The sequence below is a fragment of the Triturus cristatus genome, chromosome 8, assembly GCF_964204655.1.
Source record: "Triturus cristatus chromosome 8, aTriCri1.1, whole genome shotgun sequence".
NCBI classification, from domain to species: Eukaryota; Metazoa; Chordata; class Amphibia; order Caudata; family Salamandridae; genus Triturus; species Triturus cristatus.
Window position 1 is genome coordinate 923,010,129 of NC_140591.1, and position 25,930 is coordinate 923,036,058.

General features: G+C 46.3%; 1 protein-coding gene across 2 annotated transcripts in view; it reads left to right on the forward strand.

Annotated features, from left to right (window-relative positions):
• LOC146805265 (von Willebrand factor A domain-containing protein 5A-like) overlaps nt 1-25,930 on the forward strand; it is a 671,080-nt gene that overhangs the window by 620,594 nt on the left and 24,556 nt on the right. For both annotated transcript variants that reach the window (XM_085622439.1, XM_085622440.1), the window contains exons 17-18: nt 5,105-5,277; nt 13,196-13,322. In XM_085622439.1, coding sequence (XP_085478565.1) covers nt 5,105-5,277; nt 13,196-13,322 — 300 coding nt within the window. The remainder of the gene's footprint in view (nt 1-5,104; nt 5,278-13,195; nt 13,323-25,930) is intronic.

The window sequence follows — 25,930 nt, forward strand, 5'->3', positions numbered from 1 at the left end:
TCCCTTGGACCCTCCCCCACCCCTTTCCTTTTTGTGAGGAATTTTTTATTGTGTATCCATATCTATCCAGGGCCCTACACTGATACCCACGGAAGTGGGTTTCTTGTAGTAGGATAATGTCTGGTGCATATTTCTTGATAAATTCCATGACTACAGTACGTTTCATCTTACAGTGTACGTTTAAAGACCAGGCCCTCATTGAACGTGTTCATTGATTAGACATTGGTGGTATGTTCTAACGTCCCCCCCCAGATGGATCTTGAGGGCTGTTACATGGTGTTCACTCCCACCCTGGTCCCATCCCACTATGTTGTGGACCCTTTGTCCGCCCACTGCAGTATCATCAATATGAGTGCGTTCAACTTGAGAAAAACAACCCCTTTGTCCCCAACTACTTCCCACCACCCCCTTCCCTGCTACCCCATGAATCTGGTTGTGCAAATCCCAACCGCCCAACCTGCAGAGCACCTGTCGCCCATTAAGGAACATGTCGACTTTTAACTAGGCCAGAATCGACCTTCTCGATCAAAATAAGAGTTCTCTCGCACCTCATCACCTCCCTGACGAGCCCATTCTCGGAAAATGATCCACTTATGGCACTGTGTGTCCCCCCCTTCCCCTTTACAGTATTGTCCAGTGTTTGGAGTAGTCTATTCAGTGTGTTCTGGTCCCAGGAAACCCTTATTACTCCCACTTTTCGGTGCTTCAAGCAGCCCTCACCTCCATAACAGCCATTCAGTTCATGCCTCCTCACCCCCCTCATCTGTCCGTGGGCTTGCCTCTGGTGTCCTTGTAGATTGCTGACCAGTTAAGCCACTCCCCTCCGTCTCGCCCCTGGATACTCATTGGTCGTGTTTGGAGATCCTACCTTTCTTCAGGTTGACTGTACGCCAGCTCTCCAGCCACTCCCACGCCTCCTCTGGTGTTGCGAAGTGCCAGGTTTTACCGTCCGCTATGAGGCGTAGTTTTGCCAGGAAGATCATCATATATTTAATGTTTCTCTCTCTCTGAGCTCCCTTTACACTGACTCAAAACTTCTCCTTTGGTGCTGTACTTGCTGTGTAAAGTCTGGAAAGAAACAGATTAGAGGTTTCTCAAAGCACAGTTCCCCTATTGATCTTGCTGCTTAATGCACTGCATCCCTTTCTCAGTGACTAAATATTTTTGGCAATAATCTTGCGGGATGGGGCCCCTGGCCCAGGTGGGGGGGGACCAGAGCTCTATTTGCTCTCTCAACAGAGAAGAATTTTGAAACTTTTTTTGGTTGGAGCTTGTTCACAATAAAATCCTCCAAGAAGAGATCAACATCAACACTGGGGCCCATTGCCCCATCTGGGAGCCCCACAACTCGAATGGTATTTCTCCTCGCTCTCCTTCTTGGTCTTCTAGTCTTGCTGCCATATGTGGGGCCTTCTGTATCAGTGTGAGTACATGAGACTCAAGACGTTTATTGTGGCCTGAAGCTGAGCGATGTTGTTTTTGGCTATGGAGACTTCATCACTTGGTTTGGAAAGGTCCGCTCTGATTAGTGTAACGTCCACTGATACGGAATCTATTTTTGGTTCCAGCGCTCCCTTCACATCCCTTATCGCTGCCATTATGGTCGTTAGGGAGGACTCTTCCGCCACCTTCGTGTCTGGGACATTGTTGAACCTAGCACCTGCGTAATTGTCCATCGTGTTCGCTTGTGGGGGGCCTGCTCCCTTTGGTTTCACTATTTCCCCCTTATCCTTGCCTCTAGTACTGAACAGATCACTTCGGACTCCACGCAAGCAGAGGGAGACAACCAACAGACCTTTGTTCCTTGACCACAGCAAGTCCCGACTCGGCTGGGCGGATCAACCTCCTTTCACCACAATTGATTGTCACCAGCCACTCTGACCTTCATGGTATCACCCACATTGTGGAAAAACGTTCTGGAATTTGTCCCACACCCCCGGCCCCAGGGTCTGTGGAGGGGGACGAAAATGCTGCCACCCCTGAGAGAGGGGAGGCGTGACAATCACCATCAAGTACAGCGCAAGGCCCCCCATCTTGGCCTCTGCATGAGCGCAGATGGCCTTGCCCCAGGCTTCCTCCCCACTCTTGGTTGTGTCCCGATTTTTCGTCCTGTGGCCTTATCTGCCCAGTGGAAGCTCACTGCTCACGCTTCACCCCCTCCAGGACCGGCACCGCTCACCTTCTGTCTGCGGCCTTTTCGGGGGTGGGGGGGGGGGGTCGGGGGGGGGGGTGACAGCGTCTCAAGACCTCGCTCCCGGCGAGTCTCTGGAATAATCTCGCACCCTTGGTTACATCAGCCCTGGCCGGTCTCCATCCACCTGACCGGCCAGCAGCCTGCACCTCCTTAGTGAGTCGACTGGTGAAGGAGAGCACAGCAAACCCCTGTTCTCCAGTGCCAGGCCCCTGCCTCAGGCCCAGTTCACCGGCCACCTTGAGTCTCGATCTGGTTACCACATCGGGCAAGGCCCTTCGGCCGCTCCGGTCTTGAGCCACCCCTCGGCTCCTCAAATTGGTCAGGCACGATCCCTCTGCAGACGTGTTGTCTAATCTTCACCGAGGGTGGCTCTGCAAGGCCCTCACTCCTGTGGTGCGCGTCCTCCAATATTCCGGACTCGTAGGACCTCTGTCCCACTTGGCACCCCACGTGGTCCCTCACAGCAAACGGGGCCCGGGGGAGGGGGAGGCCACACCTACACCCCAGCACAACTTCTGCAGGTTAGCAGCATCCTTCAGGGACTCGGATGTGTACTGGATTACAGATCGGGAGCTCCATTAAGACGTTGCTATCCTAGTCCGCAGTCAAGCGACGCCCCAATACTTAAAATATTAAGTCCTGATAATATTTCTTATGGTCTCCCTCTTATGGGCACAGCTGTCGTGAGAATTACTGTTACCTGAAAATTTTGCGAGCGCAGTCACTTGTGCACCACTGACTATAAAAACATAATTATTCCATGCAAAGTGCTTCCCACAGAAGCTTCCCCTTCCCACAGAAGCTTACTCTTCCCATCCAGGGTCCTCCTCAAGGCGCGAGCACTCGCAGCAGCCTTCCAAACAGCTACAAAACGGTGAATCTGAGATAATCTTAATAAACAGCCTTAAATTTTATAGTTTCTTCTCTGCTAAACGTATTTCTTTTTTAAATGTAGTTATCAGGATTTAGTGTTATCCCATCAAAAGTAAATTTAAAAATCTGTACCCTGACACTCTTAACACTTGTACCAAAAGGATTCAGTGTTGTTAAAAAAACACTATTTTCAACTACTTAAAACTCGCACAAATTGACCGATTTACTCAAACTAAACAACACAGAAAACATATTTTCTGGGAAAAAAACAGTCTAAACGAAAGTCACACATATCTGTTCAGGACAGCACACAAAAGTGGAAGAAAATGTAGGACAGAGGGCTTATATAGTGCTACAGATGTATATTTACTTTACGTGTTCATTCAAGAGTCTGAATTCTATTCTTTAAGTGCGGCTCAGCGTAGTAATTCAAAGTGATAATGTATAATGCTAGCCTCCTGTCTTAACCAATAAATCGTAAATCCTCTGATGCCGCACCTCACCTATCCTTTGTTGGACAATCCAGCACACCTCTAAAGTCCTGTAGCAGAATTGCACCTCAATCAATCTCCTCTGCTCCATTTTTTTGCTCACAGACTTGTGCAGCTTAAGTCTGTGAGAGGTTTATGAGCTGTCTTTCTACCTGAGGAGGTAAGATCTGTCTTGCAATGAGATCTAAGAGATCTGTGTAAAAAAAGTAATCTCTCACCCTAAACCTTTGAAAGAAAATCACAGCGCCTTCTTGGAATAGGCAAGGAGTAAATATTAGAAGTGTACTATAGAAGTAATGACCGATGCTATACTACTTTAAAAAAATGATAGGCGATGTGAAATCACGCACACAGGTGTTTGAACTGCTTCTGATACCTTTGGCTTTTTACTCAATTTAAGGGCAATTGTACCGAAACATGCAAAGTTTTTTTATTTTGCTAAAGATAGAAGTAAGGTAACAAAAGCTTATAGTGACTATTACCTCGCCAGATCTCAGACGATGCCCTGGCCATGAAGGTTTACATTTTTTGTCACGTTTCTTGTTTTTTTATTTTATTTTGTATTATTTTGCTTTAATAGCATTATTGTGGACAATTTCTGTGTTTTATGTCTTTATTTTAAATCAGCTGTTTTAGTGCCGCGGTGCTGGGCTAGTGAATAGTTATGGTCTGTCTACTTTATATTGTAATGGTTTATTATCGAGATAGTAAAAAAACTTTAATTTTGAATTGGCTGAACCATAGGAGATCATTGTAATACTTTGTACATATGTTTTGGATTTGCATAGCACCACCCTGGGTATAGGGTGTAACAGTAAAGAGGAGACTAGGAGAATCTGTGCATTAAGTAGGAAATGAAAAGATAGTGAATTGAAAGAAAGAAGGGCACTGTAATGGTGGAGGGGTGGTAAGGGTACCTGAGTGCATGCGTAGATTCCCTGATATTTTCTACTTTGGCATCTGTTAGTTTAGAGGTTACACTGCGAAGTGTGGCTACCTCAGTAGTATGGTCTTAAGCTCTTCTCTGATGCAAAGATGGATGGGGTGGTGCTAGAGAAATTCATGAGGATAGAAGTTCCATATCCTTGAAGCATAGCATGATTTGGTCTGGTGTCCGGTCTTCTCTATCTTGCTTTTCCAGTATTGTATTTTGATGCGTCTGTCACCGTGGTTCTTGCGTACAACCCTGAAACTGTTGAGCCTATTTGCAGGATATAGAGGTTGAGGTCTTCTTACTTGTGAACATCATTATCATGTAATTTAGTAATTAATGGTTAATTGCTTTTTGAGGAGATTGGACGAAGTGTGTAATAGCTATATTCTACAATCCAGTTCAAAGAAGAGTACATACCTAATGGTTCTGTTAGTGATGTTAATAAATTGATCTGCGCCAAGAGATTGTAAACCCGAAGAATAAGAGAAGTTGCTCATTTAAACTTCATTGAATGTTTTCCGAATAATGCAGAGGGGCATTAACCACAGATAAACAGCATCTCTCCTTATTTCTTCCTTAGTATCTCACATTCCTTATCTGTCTTTGATGCAGCCCCTGAGGTGATTCCTACTCCAGAGCCTGAAATAATTCCTCCCCCCAAGGAAGATCCCCTCCTGAGACTCATCTCTCTTCAGAAGGCAGATGGGTCCTGGCAACTTGATGCTGCATTGGCCTCAGCTCTTGGGACAACTCAGGAGGACATGGCTGCAAAGAACCCTGGCAAGGTAAGCTTAAATGGAGGAACTCCCGATAGTGGTGATGACTGGACATATGTGTCTGACATGTAGTTTGCTCTATATAAATGAACTGTAGAAATGAGAGGAGCTGGAAATATCTTCAGTAGTATTTATAAGAACAGATGTAAGAAGTAGGGTTTTATGATTGAAGTGTTATAGAATGATTTTATATGCGTAAGCACTTAAGTGGGTCAGTTGGGTTTACTCCATTGGTGATTCAGTCCTTAATTTGAGGCGGTGGTTTCAGGTGGGGCCCACTAACACTCAGTTTTGGGGCTGGCATTAATTACCCTTTGCAGGCTTTGATTCAAAGCAAGAGGAAGAAAAACACAGAAGAAGGAAATAAGGAGAAACAAAGGCACTTATTCATTAACAAATTAAGCACCATGGTGATGACAGTATGGTTAGGAATAAAGAGAAGAGATTGTGTTTAATATAAAACAATACATGTTTGTTGTACAGTTTGTTGTACAGTTGAATATGCTACACATAATCTTTTGAATATGCTTGGGCTCGCACTAGAATCCACATTACAGGTGGTGTCTGACAACCATGTACATGCAGCTGTTGCACACATTACACAGAGATATGGGAGGTAGGCATTTTTGAACCGCGGCCTCAGGACACAAGCTTTCTTAAGATTACAATTGCAGTGGCATTAAGGGTGGTCCCCACAAACTGGAAAGCCTTGTGAGCGTATTGTTAATAAAACTTGTTTAATATCCACTTTCCCAAAATCTTGTGAAAAGATGGTATCCAAGAGAAGGTAAGGTTCGTACAGATGGGTTATTTATTGCATATTTTCTCTAGTAGAAGCCAATTAGATCCAATTATGAATAATTTTACTTATCTGTTCGTTTCAGTTGCAATTTAATAAAATTGACTTTCCAACAATTATAACAATGGCTGCTTAAAATCGTACATAGTAAACTGCAAAACGTTATCCACAATTAAATATACATATTTGTTGCATTGTGTTTCTAAAAACTGCCAGTTTATTCTACATAACATCGTAATCTCCAGTGCAAAGCTTCCATTCAAACCAAATAAAAGCTGAGACCATTTCAAAATGTAATAACATGTCCGATTTGGCCTTGATGTCAATTTTTGCTTTAAGTTCAGTGAGTTATGCATACATTCCCAGCGTTGGTGCTAATCAATATTCCTCATGACCAACACATTCCACAGCTTCTTCTGTGTTGTCATAAGGTGCAAAAGTGCCAAGTGGGCTTGATGTCAAACTATGTTTTTACACCAACACCTTCTTACATTCAGTTCAAAAGCCCTTATTTTGAGTGGTCCAGGGCAGTATCCTCATTCCTCAGATGGGATACTGCTACAAACAAATACCGTACCAGGAGCACTGTGTGGTGTCGTGACAGCTGCTGCCCTGGCCACCACCCGCTTACGCTTACTACGGCATGGGGAGAGCAGCAAATGCTCAATCCAAGCGCAACTTAACCTACTTTGCCCTCATGTTGTTCCTTCTCCTCTACGGACCTAGAAAGAGTATCTGCAGACATTTAACACCTGCTCTGAGCAAGTGGCAAATGTGTGTGGATTCGTGTCCATTATTTCCCGCGGAGGAGGGGGACACATGCTGAATATTGGGCCCAGTATTCCAAGATCCATGTGTTATTTCCCAGTCCAGAAGAAATAACTTTTAATCCCAAATTTGGCTCTGTGTTATCCACAAACCTAAATCTGGGGAACTCGTACTGAGGACCAAATTAGGACACTGGATTGTAATTTGTAAACTGCCTAAAAAGAGCTGTTTGATCAAATTTTTCAGATGCGGAGGCTTTGTTCTAAATTGTGCATTCAGAATAAGTTACACTCCTCTGCATCAATCTCCACAGGCAATCTACTGAGAGACAATATTTAATCTATTTTCTATGAGTTTGTCAGCATTTCATCTATTTTAAACAGTTCTTCCGCCATCCCTTTTTTCTTTTTAAGTCAGGCACACAAACAGGTGTAGCAATTCACCAGGACTAACCTCCTCTACCAAATATAACACATAAAAAAGTACATGATAATAATTAGAGCAAACTTTGGTCAGCCCTTTTCAACCATTGCTTCCTTAAAGTATCATTCACATTTTACTCCGCACGTAGCAGAGACATTCCTGTTTGGAGTGTTGGGCATTATGAGTGATGCAGCTTTGACCTATGCATTCCATATCTGGATGTGATAAATGGGAGAAGCTGGCTTAGTATATTGTGCGTAATTATGTAAGTGTAGCACACTGCACTAATTTAGACAGCCCTTATGGTGATTTTAGTGGTCTTAGACAACCTTAGAAAGCTCTCTAGGTGATAGCTGTGGAGAGCAGCCTTCAGACTTAGTCCAGAAGGAATGTCAAGCAGCTTGTTTTACCTGAACGTAATCTAATTTGTTTAGATTAAGTGAAAAAGAACCACACAGTGTATTTATAAAAATATGTATTTATTATAAGGCACTCACTAACACATACAAATATCTCCTACCTGGAGATGTATGAAAGGCACACAATACTTTTCAAAGAAAACGGGTAAGAAGCACTTATTACACCGTGGTCACCGGGGGGAACCAAACCATATACTAAAATAGAGGGATGCGAACCACGACTCAAGTGAAGACTGTTCCCAAAGGTCGTAGAAATGCTGGGGCCCCACAGAACCACCCGAGGTAAGTAACCAGGAGCCTCACGGAGACCGTAGGCAGAGTGGGAACACGACCGCAGGCTCCAATCAAGTCAATGAGTAAGTCGCGGTTGCAGTTTTAAAGAAAAAGGACTCTTCCCAGTGGACCTCTAAGAAATCCAGTTAAAGACAGAAGGTTGGGGAGCCACCTCACCTGTGGATACCCTAGAAACCAGGATACCTACACCAGGGAAGCCGGGTGCATAGGTGTGAAGTAGCGTCGGAAACCACTGTCAAATTCAGTGGAGGACTTCAGAAAGATGCAGCTGGTGAAGAAGTGGAATCCGAAGATGGATTCAGGATGAGAGTACCTGCAAGCAGAGGGAACAGAGTCTATGCCACTTGGGAGTGACCAGGGGGCACGAAACTCAAATGCCCACCGATGTCGTGTGTTGCAGGAGAGTTGACAGTGACCTTGGAGCTGCAGCTGTGCGGACCAGGCGATGCTGTGGAAGACCAGGAGCTGCTCATGAGCTGTCCCACGTCGGATGTCGAGAGTTCAGTGGTCTGTCAGGAGCATCAACAAGCCTTGACAACTGCAGACAATGTGGAAAGCGAAAAAGGTGCAGTTTTGGGACCAGCAAGGTCCAGGTGATTTGCCAGAAGCAGGGGAGTTGGAGCAGGTCTGATCAATCAGCAGAGCGACGCTGAAATCAAACACCCTCAAATGATCCCACAGGCCGGAGGCACTGGAGTTGCAAGAGGACCTCAAGCAGCTCACCAAAGATGCAGGCCCACGGTGCAAGGATGTGGTGAGGATGAAGATTTTGGTCACAGGAGATGCCTGAGATGGAGGCTACTTGGAGCCTGAAGATCTCTGAGAAAGAGAACCAACAAGCCTTTGCAGCGGCAAGTCGGCGCGGTGCACAGGGGTGATCCAGCGCCAATAAGGGATCGATAAATCAATAATAACACAAACATAGGCCCATAATCATACACCCAACTCAACAAATCCCTGTTGCGCTTTTTTCAAGTTTGGTAAAATCAGTTGTTCATAATACAGACCCGTATCTAACACACTAAATACATAGCTGAAAATGTACATCAACTCCTTTCCTCTGGTCAATGGACCTAAAGTTGAGAAGTTGATCGCAATAATTAGTACTATCTATCTATCTGCAACTGCTTAAATAATCACAAACTCAGTAGAAGGTTAACAGTGTTTATCACAAAATAATGTGAAGGTAAATGCTCATCATGTACCAGACGTCCCGCATCTCCGCATGGAAACTATTTTTGCTGATCCGCTCCCACTGCCGGCCATGATATTCGAAGCCATAGATCGTAGAACAGGGATACTAGATTCCATTAATGCGACCGACACTCTTGGCATCACTTACTTCAATTACAAGCAGGAGCTCACCTGTACTCCCCGGCCATGCCAATTGAATGGACTCATTGGCTGCCCCCATGCAGAGACAGAGGTGTGCTACGCGAGTTGAATCAAAGCTAAGTCCCCCCCGGCAAGATTGTCTCTAATATATACAAGCTGTCAATGTCCCATTGGGCAAACCATCATACCAAAGCCAGGCTGGCCTGGCAGCGGGATTTACAACAAGCTATAGACGATCCTATGTGGACCTACTGTTGTGCTAGCACTCGACGTATTTCTGTAAACGGCAGACATAGGCTGATCCATTTCAAGTATTTAAACAGAGTGTACTATACCCCAGAGAGGTTACATAGGTATGGGCTGAGGGACAGCCCGGCTTGTGAAAGGTGCAATGTACAGACTGCAGACTTCTTACATCTAGCCTGGTCTTGCCCGGGGGTGCACACATTTTGGGAATCGGTCTTCAGCGAATTGGGGAAAATAACTGACTCGACATTAACGCCGGACCCCGCACTGGCCCTTTTGGGATATTCCAAGCAGACGCCCAAGGCTATACGGAGACTGGTAGATATGGGACTCCTCATGGCAAAGCGCAGGTTTGCGATTAGCTGGTCTAGAGGCCCTACACCTACTATGGCACAATGGTCGCATGACATGCTGTACTGCAGTACGCAAACTGAAAACTTCAGTGAACTGCTTCCTCCCCGGAACCGACCAAATAACTTCTGGGGGCTCTACATGACATATCTGTCCACTAAAGAAACTGACACGACTGGTAATGGTGACACCCCGCTAGATAGCAATGACCCTCCCCGGTTAAATAATTTGTTTTTTTTTGTTATCTATCTTTAGCTGTTGAACCTTGTGCTTCATGTGGCCCTAGACCCTCTGTTCCCACTACAACACACTAGTGCAGATGGGAGGGACTATGTATCTAGAATCGGTTCACTACACGGGTAATCCACCATAGGGAGATATTTATTCGCAGATGATATGTATGTATTTTGTGTTTCTGAAATCTACTGATCAGTATAAGCGATATATGTTATGTTATAATGTTACACCGTGCACCAGGATAGTTCTGTATCAAAACCCAATAAATATCATTTAAAAAAAATAAAACAATGCTCATGTACAGGTTTACAAGGCAAACAAAGAATCAATCACAGAGAGAAAACATTATTAATGCAAAACAGTGTAAAACTCATATCGAATTAACAAAATACAAATGAAGGAGTGGATAGGCGAAGAGACAAAAGTTTCAGAGACAAAATACATTTGCAAATGATTATGCAAAGTTCGGATCATTTAGCTATACTAACCTAAAGAAAACTACCCTTCTGGCCAAAGGGATAGCGGGGGTCCCCTGAGTAAAGATTAAGGGAACAAAGAATAGATCAGGATACAGCATTCAGGTCAGGAGACAGGTAGGCCTGTATCAGCAAACTGACGGACAGCGACGATGTCCTTCTAGTTCTGAGAAACGCCAACCCACTTAAGCTACCGCCACAGCATCGCATCGCACTCGCCTCCCAACACCCCCAGGACACCTCAATTATACCTTAAAACTTACATGTCCAACCCACATTTGTTGAAGCATTTTCAGAAACTCAGACTCTCATTGGCTAATTTAGGGGGTGTTCTATCACACCACCATAGTCATGTTCATAATTTTCACTGCGTTCTTTGTTTTACACATTTTGCATTGCGTTAGCCACGTCTCATGAATATACATTCCTCCAACAAGAAATATGTTGCAAGTCTCTACACTTCCATTGTTCGCCTCTGTAGTTTTCCGCGGAAGAAGTTTGTACATTTGTACTTGATCCCACGGCCATCCTTCCGTTACTTGGCAGACACACAATAATCCTTGAAGGTTATCAGCCTTTGCCTTCTCCATTCCCTATCCGAGCTCGATTTTTCAGCTTATGTATTCGTATTTATATTTCTTTAATCCCCAACTGACATGGATAGATGTAGGCCCATGCTTACTTCACTACAATGAATGAAACACAAACATTATTAATTTCATGAAATATATTTCTCACTGTCTACCACCCACCATTGCACTATCTCATGTTACATTTATAGCAAGAGCATTAATGTGCAAAAGTGGCATTATTTTATTTTATTCCAAAAGCAGAACACAAATGCGGCTTAGTCTTTCATGCATTAGTCCACGCATTAGTGCATGCATGCGCAAAAGCATTTCCCCCTGTTTTTGCATGTTATTTTCACAGCAAACTGTTTGTAAATGTTACTGAGGAGTTAATCCGAGCAGGTTTTATTTTCTCAAAACCCTGCTCCATCAGGTGTTCGGTTCCTACGGCTCCGACAAGGGATACTGGCCTCAAACTCGGTGAGAGGACAGGGCAGGCTTCGAGGGATGTGAAGAACCACAACCTGTGTTGCTGAGCCTTTCGGAGTCCGTGGGAGCCCAGGATTAGCAGACCGGTCAGCTTCATTGCGGTGCCTGCAGATGCTGGGAAGTGACTCCTTCACTCCAAGGGAGATTCCTTCAGGTGTCTTAGATGCTCACAGGTCTTGGAAGGTTCCTGTATGGAGCACAGGCACAGATGTTGCTGCAGACGAGCAGGGCAATGAGACCAGGAGCAGCAGGAGTCTTTGCAGTTGCAGTCTTGATACCCAGAGCGAAGTCCAGAGTGCCCAGACAGTCGAAGATGAAGTGGTGTCTTGGTATGAATCTTGTCCCACGACGAATCTAGGGACCCACCCACATGTAAGCCCTTAAGTACCCTAAGGAAAGGGTTGGGACAATTCAGGGTTTCCTCCCAGGGGAGGGGTTTGGACAGTGGGGAGGATACTTCCATATTCTTTGTCCAGTTTCACGCCAGAGCAGGAGCCAACAGCTCCCTGAGCTGGTTTATGCAAGCAGGGCACCAAATGTGCCCCTCAAGCAGACATAGTGGTGCTGGCAAGCGCCCCCACCCTGCCCCAGTACACTAAGCCCTGTCTGGGAGGTGGTCACACCTCCCTGTAACAGGATACCTTTTCTCCTTCCTTCCCCTGCTCGAGCTTAGCTCAGTAGCAGCAGGGTAGAATCGTGTCTCTGGTCGGCAGCAGCCATGTTGTGCTGTCCGGGTCTAGAAGACTGGTACCCGGAACACTGAGGGCCTCCCGGAGGAGCTTTACAGTGCATTGAATCATACCTCCCACACCGTTTACGTTGTGTGGATGTGATTCCAACCTGTTTGATACCAAACACATCAGGGTTTGTTCCAGCCAGTTTAGAGATGGTCATCGCATAATGATGCATGGCCACTGTATATATTGTAATGGCTGATGCACTTAGAACCTATGAGAGCATGTTGGGGCAAGTCTTCAGTTTTATGGTAAGTTTTTTGAAGACCGATAACAAAGCCCATGAGACTGCTTGGGTACCATTAAACAGTCTGCCTGAGTATTTAGGGCGAGAATCTGGAAGAAAAAAAGGTATGGTCTTCAAAAACTATGAAATTATCAATGGTTCAGAAGCAGAAGTGTTCCTTGCTACCAGAAGGCGGTTACTTAGGTGCACGACTAGATGGTTTTATTATTGGATATGTATATAGATGCAAAAACAGGTATCACAATCTATATGTTTTCTTTTATAGGATACCACGCATGGAAAATATGTGATTTTTTTTATTCTATTTTTATGCTTGCCTATTCTCTATTTATTGTAATCAAATGATAAATGCAATAAAGTATTTAACTACTACTACTTAGGTGCACATTGCTGAAGATTAGAGTGTTAATCGAGGCCAAAGCTGAAGACAATGTGTGGTAGAAATTGATGTAGTTTTAGATGTGATATGTCATTTGCATTCAGCAAGCCCTTTTCTCGCTTCTACCAGCATTTTCTCACGTGTGCGTTGTTTTACCCTAGAACGTAGACCCTGCACTGTGGGCAACAGTACTGGCTGTGATTTGGCTCCACAGCACCAGCGCAGACCAACAGGAAGAGTGGGAGCTGCTAGAGGCCAAAGCACTGAGCTGGGTGAAGGCCAAAGCAGGTAAGATGAAGAAATGCATGTGTGGGTTTTTGTTTCCTGTGCTTGTCCTTTTCTCCCATGGATCTTGTACTCTCCTGTCATTATTGTCATATCGCTGTCCATCATTTGATGGTCTCATCTTTTTGATGTTTTTCTTTTAAACATTCCACATCAACACTAACAGATATGTTCTAAAGAGGGCGCTATTCATGCCTTGATATTTACAGACTTGCATTAGAATTTTGCAATAGCAAATATACAGTTTTTTGTGTGTGCTGCGCAGGAATGCTATGGCTTCTATAACCTTCAAGGCATGTTTTCGATTTGCCTTAACCATTGTGGAAACAGTTCTGCATTTAACTGTAAAAAATTGAAAAATTGCAGAACTGTTTCAATAGAGAAGTTATCATACTTGCAAACGGATTCCAAGAGGGGGATCATTATTAATCCAACCTGCACCTAGTTACAAGCGGAAGGATCCCTAGTCTAAACCTAGGGAAAGATCTCCTCAGACAAGCACTGATCATTTTGGGGAACTACCTCAAGCAGTAGCAAGGCTGTTCTATTTTCAGTAGGCAGTTTTCGAACTTTAAAGAACTCTACTAGCAACCAATTGTGGAGACCACCAACGTAGCATACAACTGTGTGTAGGTAACCACAGATTATGTAACTAAGGCAAATCAGATTCTCGTTTAAGGGTACAGCCAAAAATGTTACAGATGAATACCGGAGGGTTCAACTAAAGCCCAAAATAAGAGGGAACTGTAGGTCAGCCACAATATAGACCTATTCCAGAGTTAATGGGTGGTCTGAATTTATGGGCCTAGATTATGTAAAGCCCTTTAGGAACCTGTTCTTTTATCTGATTATTTGGGAGTAATCTAATGGTCCCACAATTCTCGCCAGTAGAATGCATTTGCAACCAGTTTAGTATGATAAACAGTAACAAATTTGAGACAGATGAATAACTCCCAAAGCGGCAGTCACATTTTAGAACTCAGCACGGTAACAGATTAGGGCTAATTCCCTTTTTACGATCTGAGAATTCTGAGAGCCATAATCAGAAAACATAATGCCAGAATAGTCAAAGAAAACATAACGTCCAGCTTTTTAATACCTATCTAGAAAGAGCTTTACCATATATATTTAGGGATAATGTGACAAGACTCTGGCGTATACAATAGCGGCAACATGGTTTTTGCATGTCGTTCAGCATCGACCATCTTCTTACTTATCAACTCTTTATATCTGTTAGCGATTATGTTTGTAAAATTAAATAATATTAGAAGATTAATGAAATACAAATACATAAAAAGCAAACTTTTAAGGTTTAAAATGCTCTGCAAATGTGAAGGAATTTGAACTTTAGGAGCTAAAAATTAGATTGATGTCCTTTATCTTAATTTGTGTAACAAGCGCAAGTACAGCAAATGGAATCTAGTATGGATGATTGACAGCTTAATTGAAGCAACATTGGCATGCAACAACACAAAAAGAGCATGCATTTATAGAAAAAAAGACAGTGATATGCTAGAGTCAAGCATATTGCTTTGTCTTTTAGAAATAAAACTACATTTTGAAAAACTCCAACTTTCCCATTAAAATTGAAATTTCGATTTTTGTGTTTGTGGATTAAATGTAATATTCCATATTGTGTGCAATTGTTTTCAGTATACTTGTTTCTGGTTTTTTTGTGTATTGTTTTGAGGTTTAATTCATGGAAATTGTTTAGGCGGGGTCCCTAGGTTCCAGTAGTGATTTAGTAGGGGGGTCAACAGAGGTCAAAAGGTTAAGAACAGCTGAACTAGATAGTTTACGGTGTTAGTTTTTCTCTGGCAGCAGCACAGATGGGTGAAGAACAGTCATGTGGACTGGATTCATTCCCAGCACCCTCCCCTCTAACTTTAACTTAGACTTCAGAGTGCAGTTTTGTGTTTGACCACAGATTGGAATGCCCAGAGCTATACTAATCTACATGGATGTTTAGGTCTGGCTTGACAGGACATCTGTTGGATACCCTGTGTGATCAACAAAAAATAACTTTCATAGTACTACTGAGAGAGGGGCTTAGGCTGCACCAACATATTGGTTTTCCAGAGTACAGGTTTTGATTGTGTAGAATTTGTGTGCTTTCACTAAAAAGACTTCTTCTGTTGCAAATCATGGCTTGTAGAAAAGCTTTTACTTAATACTCATTTGTTATTACTCTGTATTAAAGCCTAGAGGTGGTTATTGTGTTACATGAAATCGCACAGATGACTGTAGCAGGCAAAGGTTTTGACATTTGTTATCCCATGTGATACACAGTGGATATAAAGTCTGCTCTGTGAAATCCTTGTTAGGCCGTGTCAGGATAGATTTGTTCAGTGTACTATAATTTAGTATAACTTTCTAGGAGGTGTGGCCAGAGCTGTAACTTGGCCTACACATATTGAGAGTGCTCCCAGCGGGTGCTGGTAATCAGTCGATTAGCTTGCTCTCATCCAGCGCCTTAAAACTATCTGAGGCACCCCTTGAATAGCTGGCCGGCTGTCAGGGCCATGATTCAGAGAGCAGGAGACCCACCATTGCAGGCAAAGCTGATTCGACCCTGCAGACTGTGATGCCTTCGCCCAGGCAGCACTACGTGGCCTCCGAGGTGACTGGTACTGCACCCAACCCCGGGTGAAACTAGTGCACTGTGACAAGGTCGAGGACCTCCCCAAGGATGGCAAGGTACGAGGGCCGACCGATGACAACTGCCTCTCCTGCCACCAGTGACATTGGCTGGCATTGCTAGGCCAGTAACAACCAGTCGGGACCGGGCCTTGCCTGCAGCGCTGCCAGTGCAGGTTTTCCCGAGGCTCTGCTGCGGCCTGGGCGCCCCCTCTTTTTCCCTCCTTTCACCTCTGGCTGTTGGCCCCGGATAATTCGCTTGCCCCAACCGCATAGGGGTCGTGAGGGCATGCAGGTTTGAGAGACCGTCAGGCCCCTAGGGAAATAGCAGAGATAGAATCCAGAGACCTCTGGCGATCTGCAGAGGATGGTGTCGCCATTACATTTTCTTCATGATTGGTATCCAGTTCCCTAATGTCTAGAGGTTGGCTTGGAGTGGTCCGAGGGGCCAGTGGGAGACAGACCACACCTTGAAATTTTAATTCGCTGTGGAGGGCTGGGGCCCTGACTGCAGCCACTGCTTTGGGTGTAGGTTTGGGTTACAGTGGCAGGGTCCAGCTCCTAGTTAGGGGCTGGTGAGACCAGTCTGGCACCACCTCTGGAGATGGCAAAAGACAAAACTGCCCCCAGGCAGGGGGCGTGGCTAGCCGACACCCAAGATGGCCGCAATGGTGTGAAGCGGCTTCTAGAACTTAACTTTCCCCCATCTCCATTAAAATAGCCGATCAGCTCATCGAACTTCATGACCTGGGGACCCACTGAGCCAAGGAGTCACCCGGTCTAAAGATTGCTGCGATCCGCCAGCTCTGCCGTACACAATTGGACTTGCGACTCCTTACTGCGAGGACGTGCTGGCCATGGGGACGTCCGGAGCCACTTCACTAGACCTCCGCTGCTGCGGGGCGGCGCTCTGCTTTTGGCGCAGCTGGCATGCGGCGGAGGAGGGTGGACCGGAGTTCTGGTGGTGTCCCCCGTCTGCTGTTTGCCGGCGGAGCTGCTTGGTGGACGCGGCACTGTGCCGCTTGGGCTCCGGTACGTGCATAATTGGCGGTGAGCCGTAGGGGCTGGAGTCCGGTTTTCCAAAAGCCGCTACGGGGGTCGGGGGCATCGTTATAAGCCTCTCCCCCCCCCCTCCCCCACCCCCATCGCATCATTGACTTCAGTGCCACAAGTGAAACTGGGGCTATAAAGAACTGATCAGCGTTGGGGCCGCCATTGTTTTGCAGCACGGTGCCCCTCCCCCATCTGCATCGAGTGCTTCAATATACATCAATTTTGGGGGCACTTGAGCTTATGTGGTGGCGGCTTGGAGGCTACATGGATTCTGGCTCTTGAGTTTTGCTGGAGCCATGTTGTGGCTTGGATTGGGCGTGTATTGACCTGTCTGTACACCAGTTTGTTTTAAGTGCACAGGGGCTTTGTGCAGCAGCCATTTTGGGTGTATGTTTGTTTCCCACTTCATCCACGGCACAGAGCAGTTTCACTGGAGCTTTGTTGAGAGTGCAGGGCAAGTTGAACTCTTACATTTTATTGCAGGCAAGAGGCCCCCCAGTATTCGAGTCCCACTACCCGCTTCACTTGGAGTCTGCATTTGGGGCTGGTTCCAAAGCAATGGCTGCTAATAAAGGCGCCAGGCAGTCCAGCTTGGTGAAACTATCCAAATTTGTCCACTCTAAAGTTGACGCCGTGGAGGAGAAACAAGCAGAGAGTGAAATGAAATAGCCAGCTGCCACAGAGGGTCCGTCTCTCGTCAACGTCATGGAGGCTATTCAAGGGATTTGCAAAGCGTTGGAGGAAAAGATTGACACGGTAACGACGGAAGTGACCCTCATGCTCACTGATCTTCACAAAATGGGCGATAGAGTCAAGGAAACCGAAGACTCAGTCAAAACACTTCAAACCTCAACAAAGTCCCTTGAATCAGCGGTTAAGTGACTACAGGCCCAAGCCTTAGACTTTGAGGCAAAATTGGAAGATTATGAAGGACGCGCACGAAAAAACAACATTCGTATTTTGGGGGTTCCTGAAAAGTCAGTAGGGCAGGCCGCAGATTTGTTAGTCGACGAGCTAATACTGAAACATCTACAGCTCCGGCCCCTCTCCAAATATTTTTCAGTGGAACGAGCACATCGAGTGCCAGGGGGCACCCCAAGGCCGGGCGCCCCTCCGCGGCCCATACTCGCGAGAATATTCAATTTTTGTGATAGGGACATCATCCTTCAAGCAGCCAGGGCTGTCCCGCCACTTAAATTCGAGAATTCTACAATTACCTTTTTTCCAGATTTTACCTATAAGGTACAACAGAGACGCAGATCCTTCCTCGAAGTAAAGCGGGCACTTCGTGGCCACAACCTTAAATATGCAATGCTCTTTCCGGCCAAACTGAGTAATCGCGGAGGGGAAATTGTGTTTTTTTTCAAACTCCTGAGGAGACCTGGGACTGGCTTGAAGGTGGCGTTCCTCCAACGCTCGCCGGCGATCATCTCCGAGTCAAGAGCAGAGACTGGACAGTCAGCAAGAAAGAACCGACAGAAGTGGGAGTGAATGACTGTTGTACCCGTGATCATTTAGAGCAGACCCACGTGGCCTGACAGATAAGGAAAGGTCTCTGGCCCCGCTGCAGTTACGATGAGTATTGACTGATCCTATGTGGGGGGGGTGGGGGTCCATTTGTATGGCGAGATATGGTATTGGGGGTGATGATGCCTTTTATTAAGAGAGACGTCATGGACTAACAGACTGGTTGGTGGTGGGATTGGCGCACTGCGTCATACTATAGTTGGGGGGCAGGGTGGCGGATGGAGCGTAAAGTTAAAGTACGGTTCGGGTTGGCTCCTGATTCCGGCTGTGCTATGTTTAAGAGCTTATATATTCGTTTTTTGGGGGATTGGTAATGAAACCTTTGGGGTAGTCCGGAGGTGTAACGTTTCCCTCCATAGATTAGACTTGTTTGGGGGATTACAGGCGCTCCGCAAAATTGGGAGGTGGGCAGTTTTGAGTCCACGTTGCAAGGAGGCAGGGTGGGGGTGGGTTCCAGGTTTGTTAATGGGTGTTGTTGCAGTCTTTGTATGTGTGCTCAGTACAATTTTATATGCAAGGGTTTCTTCATGGCAAACTGGGTCGTTCCAAATGATGTCTCCAGGGTGCACAAATCAAGTATATACTATTCCTTGTGCTGCTGCGGATGGGAGGGGGGGTATCAGCACTACCCCTCAGTTATCCTACACACATCAGGGCATTTACTGGTTGTTTAAATGAGTACTGAGCAAGGTTCAACCCCGACAAGAGGCTTGAGCTACTCTCTTGGAACGTAAACGGCCTGGGGGATCATATTAAACGGGGAATTGTTCTACAATATTTGAAACGGCAGACCCCTGATCTGGTTCTGCTCCAGGAAACCCATATTCATGTTACCTCCTACTGCGCTCTTAATAGATGGGGATATAAGTTAGTGGCTCATGCGGGTTATGCAAGAGGATCCAGAGGGGTGGGCATTTTGATACGAAGGTCCCTCCCTTTTCAAATACAGAAAATTACCTCAGATCCACTGGACAGGTGGGGAGCCCCCATAATGTAACTTCTCTATGTGCCCCCCAAGCTCCATTCCATCACACTTGCTGACTTAGGACCTCATATGTTGGACCTGCCGGACGGTGATGTATTAGTGGGGGGGGATTGTAACGCTGCTCTCAACAGGGAACTGGACCGTCTGCCATCCAGGAGGAGAGAGCCATCTGGTAAATTATTGGCAGAATTTCTTGACGCGCTGGGCTTGATAGACGTATGGAGGACTTGTAATCCTACCTCCTCGCAATATACATTTCATCCTGGGGTACATGGGAGCCTGTCCCGTATCGATTATCTTTTCTGTAAGGCCTCTCAGCTCCCCGTGTTTGATGGGACCTCTTTCCTTCCCAGAGGTATTTCTGATCATTCCCAGATTGTGGCGTATTATGGAGGTGTTCCTCCCCCTACCCGAATCAAAATGGTTCTTATTCCTTGGTATCTTAAAGTGCTGGAGATCAGAGAACAGTTGATGAAAGCTACCCAAAGTTATTTCGCTGAAAATGATGGTCCGGTGTCATCATACGTAACGTTATGGGAGGCCTACAAGGTGGTAATCCGAGGTAGTGGAGTGGCGGCGATTGCGGGTCATAGAAAAGAGAAGCGTAAACATTTGGACGATCTGGAAAAAGAGGTGACCACATTGGAGGGTGAGTTAGTGGCCTCTCATACGTCTGCTACCGCACATAAATTATCCATAAAACAAAAGTAATATAGGGATATTGCGGAAGAGGCGGCTAAGACCCAGTACCGGGCCACCCAACACGTATTTATGATATAGGTGATAAGGCTAGCAAGTTATTAGCGTGGTTAGATAAAAGAGAGTTGGCCAATAGATGGGTGGCTCAGATCTTGGGACCGAGGGGAGATGCAATACAGGACAGGGTTAGGATTGCCGGGGAGTTTGCCAGTTATTTTGAGCGGGTATATACTTTCACACAGTCGTCTACCCAGGCGGAAGCGACAGAACTGCTGGCTACTTTGCCGCTACCTGTTTTAGATGCCCAAGATGACGAGGATTTAGATGCAGCTTTGACAGCGGAAGAGGTGTCTAAGGCAATCAGCTCAGTGCAGTCTGGTAAAGCCATGGGCCGAGTGGCCTTCCAATTGAATTGTATAAGTCAAATCTTGTGACTATTGCCCCATTCCTAGTGCAAATGTATGAGGAGAGTGTGAGTCAGGGTACTTTGCCCGCAGCGCAAAGATTAGCAAATATAGTGGTAATTCATAAAGCAGGTAAAACCCCTCCGAGCAATGCAGCTCCTATCGCCCTATTTCCTTACTTGAACCGGAGGTTAAAATCCTAGCTAAGATTCTAGCACAACGTCTCTCCCTGTGTCTCCTCAAATTAGTGCAGCCTGACCAATCAGGATTCATGCCTACCAGGAATACAGCATTGAATCTCCGCCGTCTATACGGTGTCCAGGGCAGGGACACTACTATACAGGAGGATTCCATTATAATGTTTTTTGATGCCAAAATGGCATTGGACATGATTGAATGGTCATTTCTTTTTGCAGTGCTTGAAAGATATGGTGGTCAGTTCTTGTCCTGGGTGCGTCTTCTTTAATCTGACCCCCTTGCTAGGATGTCAGTAAATGGTGCTCGTTCTGCACCCTTTGCATTGGATAGGGGTACGAGACAGGGTTGCCCGCTCTCGCCCCTGCTCTTTGCCTTGGCCCTTGAGCCGCTGGCGATCTGGATAAGGGGAGACCCCCTTGTCAGGGGCCTTAATTGGTTACTGGATTGGACGGACAAGATTTCCCTCTATGCCGATGATGTCTTGCTGTACCTGGCTCGTCCTCCCTTTTCGATCCAACGAGTACTGCATATCTTTGAGCTATTCCAAAAATATTCCGGATACACTATTAATTGGGATAAATTCTTGATTTATGTTTGGAGCGGGGACCCTCTGGTTTTGCCGGCGGGCTGTGAGGCTCAAATAGTAAGAGGGCTTTAGATACTTAGTAATATATATATCACATCGGATTCCTCTGTGTTTTATGAGCATGATTTAATGCCCCCCTTACTCCTCCTTCGAGCCGACATAAACCATTGGAAATCACTACCCCTCATGCTTTTAGGTTGAGCAGCACTTTACAAGATGATGGCACTCCCGTGCTTTTTGTATGCCCTGCAAAATACGCCATATTTAGTTTCACAGCGGTATTTTCAATTAATCGACTCGGAGGTCCGTGCACTCCTTTGGAACTAAGGTTCTCCCCGGATTGCTCTCACAAAATTAACAAAAAGTTGGTACGATGGTGTCATTGCTCTGCCTGATATTAGATCTTATTATTGGGCCTCACAGTTGGTTGTTTTAAAGAATTGGGCTCATCGACCTGTATCGGACCCCGCCGATAGAATGGACAGACATAACATGTCTTCTAGCACTTATCTAAGGGCGCTTTACGGGGGGCACAGTACGCGCCCAGATTCACTCCGTCTTCTACGGTAGACATATGGCACAAAGCAACAGGTGGTCTGGGGTTGAAAGACAAGATCACGCAAGTTACCCCATTACTGGAAACGGACCGCCTAGGTATGTTGTCGAAGCAGCCAGGATTTGATAAATGGGACTTGATCGGTCTCTCGAAAGTTGGAGACATGTGGGCCAAGGGGAGAGTAATTCCATTTAGCGATTTGCAAAGAGACTACCAGTTGCATGAAAGAGAAACTTTTCGCTACCTCCAGGCCAGAAACGCTTTGTACAAAGCTATTCCAAAGGACTAGGACTTGCCGGTTTCCTCGCCTTTGGAGGATAGATTGTTGGATGAATATATTCCGGAGAGGGCCATCTCATTGACCTACCGTAAGATCCTCAATCACATTTCAGACGCTTAGGAGAAAGTACGTGCAAAATGGGCGGACGACATAGGGGACTTGGACGATGACGATTGGCGAGAGGCATTGGCCTCTCCTCACGAGGTAGCGATCAGATGAAGATTGAAACTTATACAACTCAAATTGTTGCATCAGACTTATTACACCAGCACGGTTCTGGTCAAAATGAGGGTATTGGATTCCCCTGATTGTCCCCGCGGGTGTGGAGATGTTGGTACCTATATACATCAATGGTGGCATGCCCGGTCCTCCAGGGGTATTGGGAAAGGGTTCTCACAGGTATGTCCCGCATCTGTAATTAATCTATAGAAGTTTCCCCCCCGGCTCTGTCTGTTAAACATCTGGGAGGCCACGGATCTGTAACGTACTGAGCAGAGGTGGGTTGCATTTTGCTGTATGGTGGCGAAGCGCAATATAGCTAGAACTTGGAGAGGAGGAGTCCAGTTAAAATACACGGACTGGGAGTCTGATATGGATTGGTGCGTGCAAGCGGAGAGGGTTGTTTATGAAAGTAGGGGTTGTCCACATAAATGGACAAAAATCTGGGGCCCATGGAATGAGAGTAGGGGTTTGCTTTGCTCTCCACTTTGCCTCCCCCCTTCCCTTGTGGTGGACGAGGAAGACATTTAAGGGATTTAACTGTGGAACAATGCTGTGTGCCTTTTGTATGATAACCCGTTGCCTGAACTTGGATCTGTACTGTATGTCGTTATTAATGGAAGTCTAAATTGATGCAATGTACTGCACCGTTTTTTGTTGTATTGTGTGTTTTATGTTATTCTTGAATAAAAAAGATTTATAAAACTGCCTGCAGGCAAAGCGAACTTGACAAGTACTCCAAGCTGCTGTTGCAAAGTGTGGGGACCCGCAGAGCCCCACTGGGATGGCTATGGAGGCAACAGCACCAGGAACCGCCATCAACATCAAAGCCCTCCTGTTGGCCATTCAGAAAACCAGACTCGCCCAAGTCCAAAATAAGTGAAGTGGGAATGGACATTTCACTCTTCCGGCAAGACCAGTGAATACTATAGGCCGGTTGGCGAAAGTCGCATCTCAGCCCTTGAATACACTGTAATGAAGCTGCAGTAGGCGGTCCGCAAGCTGCAGATGGGCTGGACCAATATTTAGGCCATCTTGCCCATCTTATTATGCAGGTCTTGCTGGCAGTGAAATGTCCATTCCCACTTCGCCAATTTTGGCCTCTGGGCGAGTCTGGTTTTCTGAGAACCATGGGTGATAACACCTTATGAGTTCTCAAAGGTTCTCATATTTCCAGACTACTTTAGTGTAGTCCAGGCCCAACGGAATTCCTTTGAGGAGGTGAAACTGAAATTCCGGGCCATGGACGGAGAATATATGCTTCTTTTCCCAGCCAAACTTAAGGTGCTCGTTCAGGGCAGGGCCATATTCTTTGAGGGTCTAGGAATGGGCCGAGGTCACCCCCCAGGGCTTGGATTCCCTGGCCCACACCCAAACGGGGGAGGCCAGGAGGGAGGTGTAGTGGCACCACAGGGCTGGTGCTCCAGAGGAAAGATCCCGACAAAAACTCGTCATGAGATTGGGGGCCCATGATGCCTTGAGGAAACAGTCTTGGACGGACACTGGTGGGAGCCCAGTGTCCACGCTGTCTCGGTAGACCCTGGACATAGACAATAGCCCTAACCACACACAAGGCTCGCGGTTTGATTCCCGGCACTGGCGGCAGTCCAGCCCAACCCAGCACCATGTGACTCTGGGCAATAGCTCGCTTAATCTCCCAGACGGCCCCCAGCACCTTGAGACCCTTAGGGGTGATTAGTTTGCTCTTTACAAATACAGGGTTATGTTATTTTTATTATCACCGTACCTAACCCAGCAAACTGCCTGAACTTTTCTCCTCCTACAGACCAATCTCTCAATTAAGTGTAGAAAGCAATCTGCTGGCGAAAATGATCTCGACAAGAATAACATGCATTGTTACATTGTTGGTGCACAAAGGCTTTATGCCAGGTAGAGGTATATGCGCCACTGCCTATGTTGTCTCCAGGTCGCACCGTTCCAGGTTGACCAACTACAGGGCTTATCAGCTCTGCTTTTAGTAGACTATGAAAAAGGATTTGACACATTTCATTGGCCTTTCCTTTTCCACGTCTTACACCAAATGAACTTAGGCCCGAGCAGTGCCGGCCTGGCCGCCAGGGTGGGGTCCGGTTTTGGGCCCCTTGGGGGCTGTTTTTGTTACTGGGGGCTGGCAATATCTGCCCCCTGTAACAAAATCGCCTGAAACTGGCCCATAGCAAACAGCTCAGCCGCATACATTCAGTTGACTGGATCAGACCCCTCACCGCTGCCGAAGGCCAGACTACAAGTCACCCAAGGCCCATTTTGATACTTAGGCATTACTATTGCGCATGACCCACAAATGGCCTGGAAACTGATTATAGCACCCATTCTGAGGTAAGTACACCAACCCTTAGACTCCTGGACACACTTCCCCTCAATCTCCTAGGTCGAGTGGCACTCTGCAAGATGCTAGTGCTCCTCCTCTTTATCTTAAAAAATAATCCCTATGTGCTCCCACCAACGTTTGCAGTCAGTGGTGATGAGGTTCTACTGGTTTGGGAAAACCGCCACAGTGGCATATGCTAAGTGCACGGCAGAAGTATACAAAGGCGGTCTCAGTGCCCTGGAACTCCGCCTGTTACATTTGGCAGCACAGATGATTTCAGAGGGGGACTGGCTCTTCGGGTAATGCCAGCGTTCTGCATGGCACCTGGAGAAGTCCTATCTCGATTACTGGGGCATACGCGCTTGCTCTATGAAATCCGTCTTCCTGCCTCCCTTCCTCAAGTCTCATTGATCCAATTCATATGCTGGAAGGAGGCCCTTTCTAATAAAATGGATGGGGAACTCGACAGCCTAAACCCCGTTGTGAACTAGGTCCTGGTTGAGACACGTGTCTTGATAGACGGGCTTCCGTGGCTTGGACTCAATCAGGATATCAACACTGGGGAATCTGCAGACCATGACCACTTGGTATCCTTCTACCTTCTTATGGTGGATTTCAGACTTCATAAATCCCAGTTCTTAAAGTATTTGCAGGTCCGCCGTGCCCTAGGTACCACAGGGACACCTTGAGAGAGGTCCCAGAATAGAATCCCCTAAAAGCCAAGCTCGAAATGGGTCCAGTAGGTCGAAAGGGCATCTCTCGCCTGTACAGATCACTGCATCTCACAACCCTGGATCCCCTGCACAAACTCCAGGAGATGTGGGAGGTAGGCCAAAATCGCCTTGTGGCTCCTGACCATACAGGCTACCCTCTGACTCATACAGTTCAATAACTTCCACCTCACCTACTACAGCTCAGATTGGCTGTGGAAAATGTGGTGGGCTGAATCAGAGGTGCTGGCAATGTGGGGACACCAATGGGTCCCTCGTACATTTGGTATGGACCTGTTCAGCCATAACAATGTACTGGAATGCAATTCATACACGTATAACACGTGTCATACAGACTACGGAGAAACTGGCCCCACGGGTGGCCCTGCTGGGGATAATGAAGTGCTGGGCTGATGGATTTCAAAGAC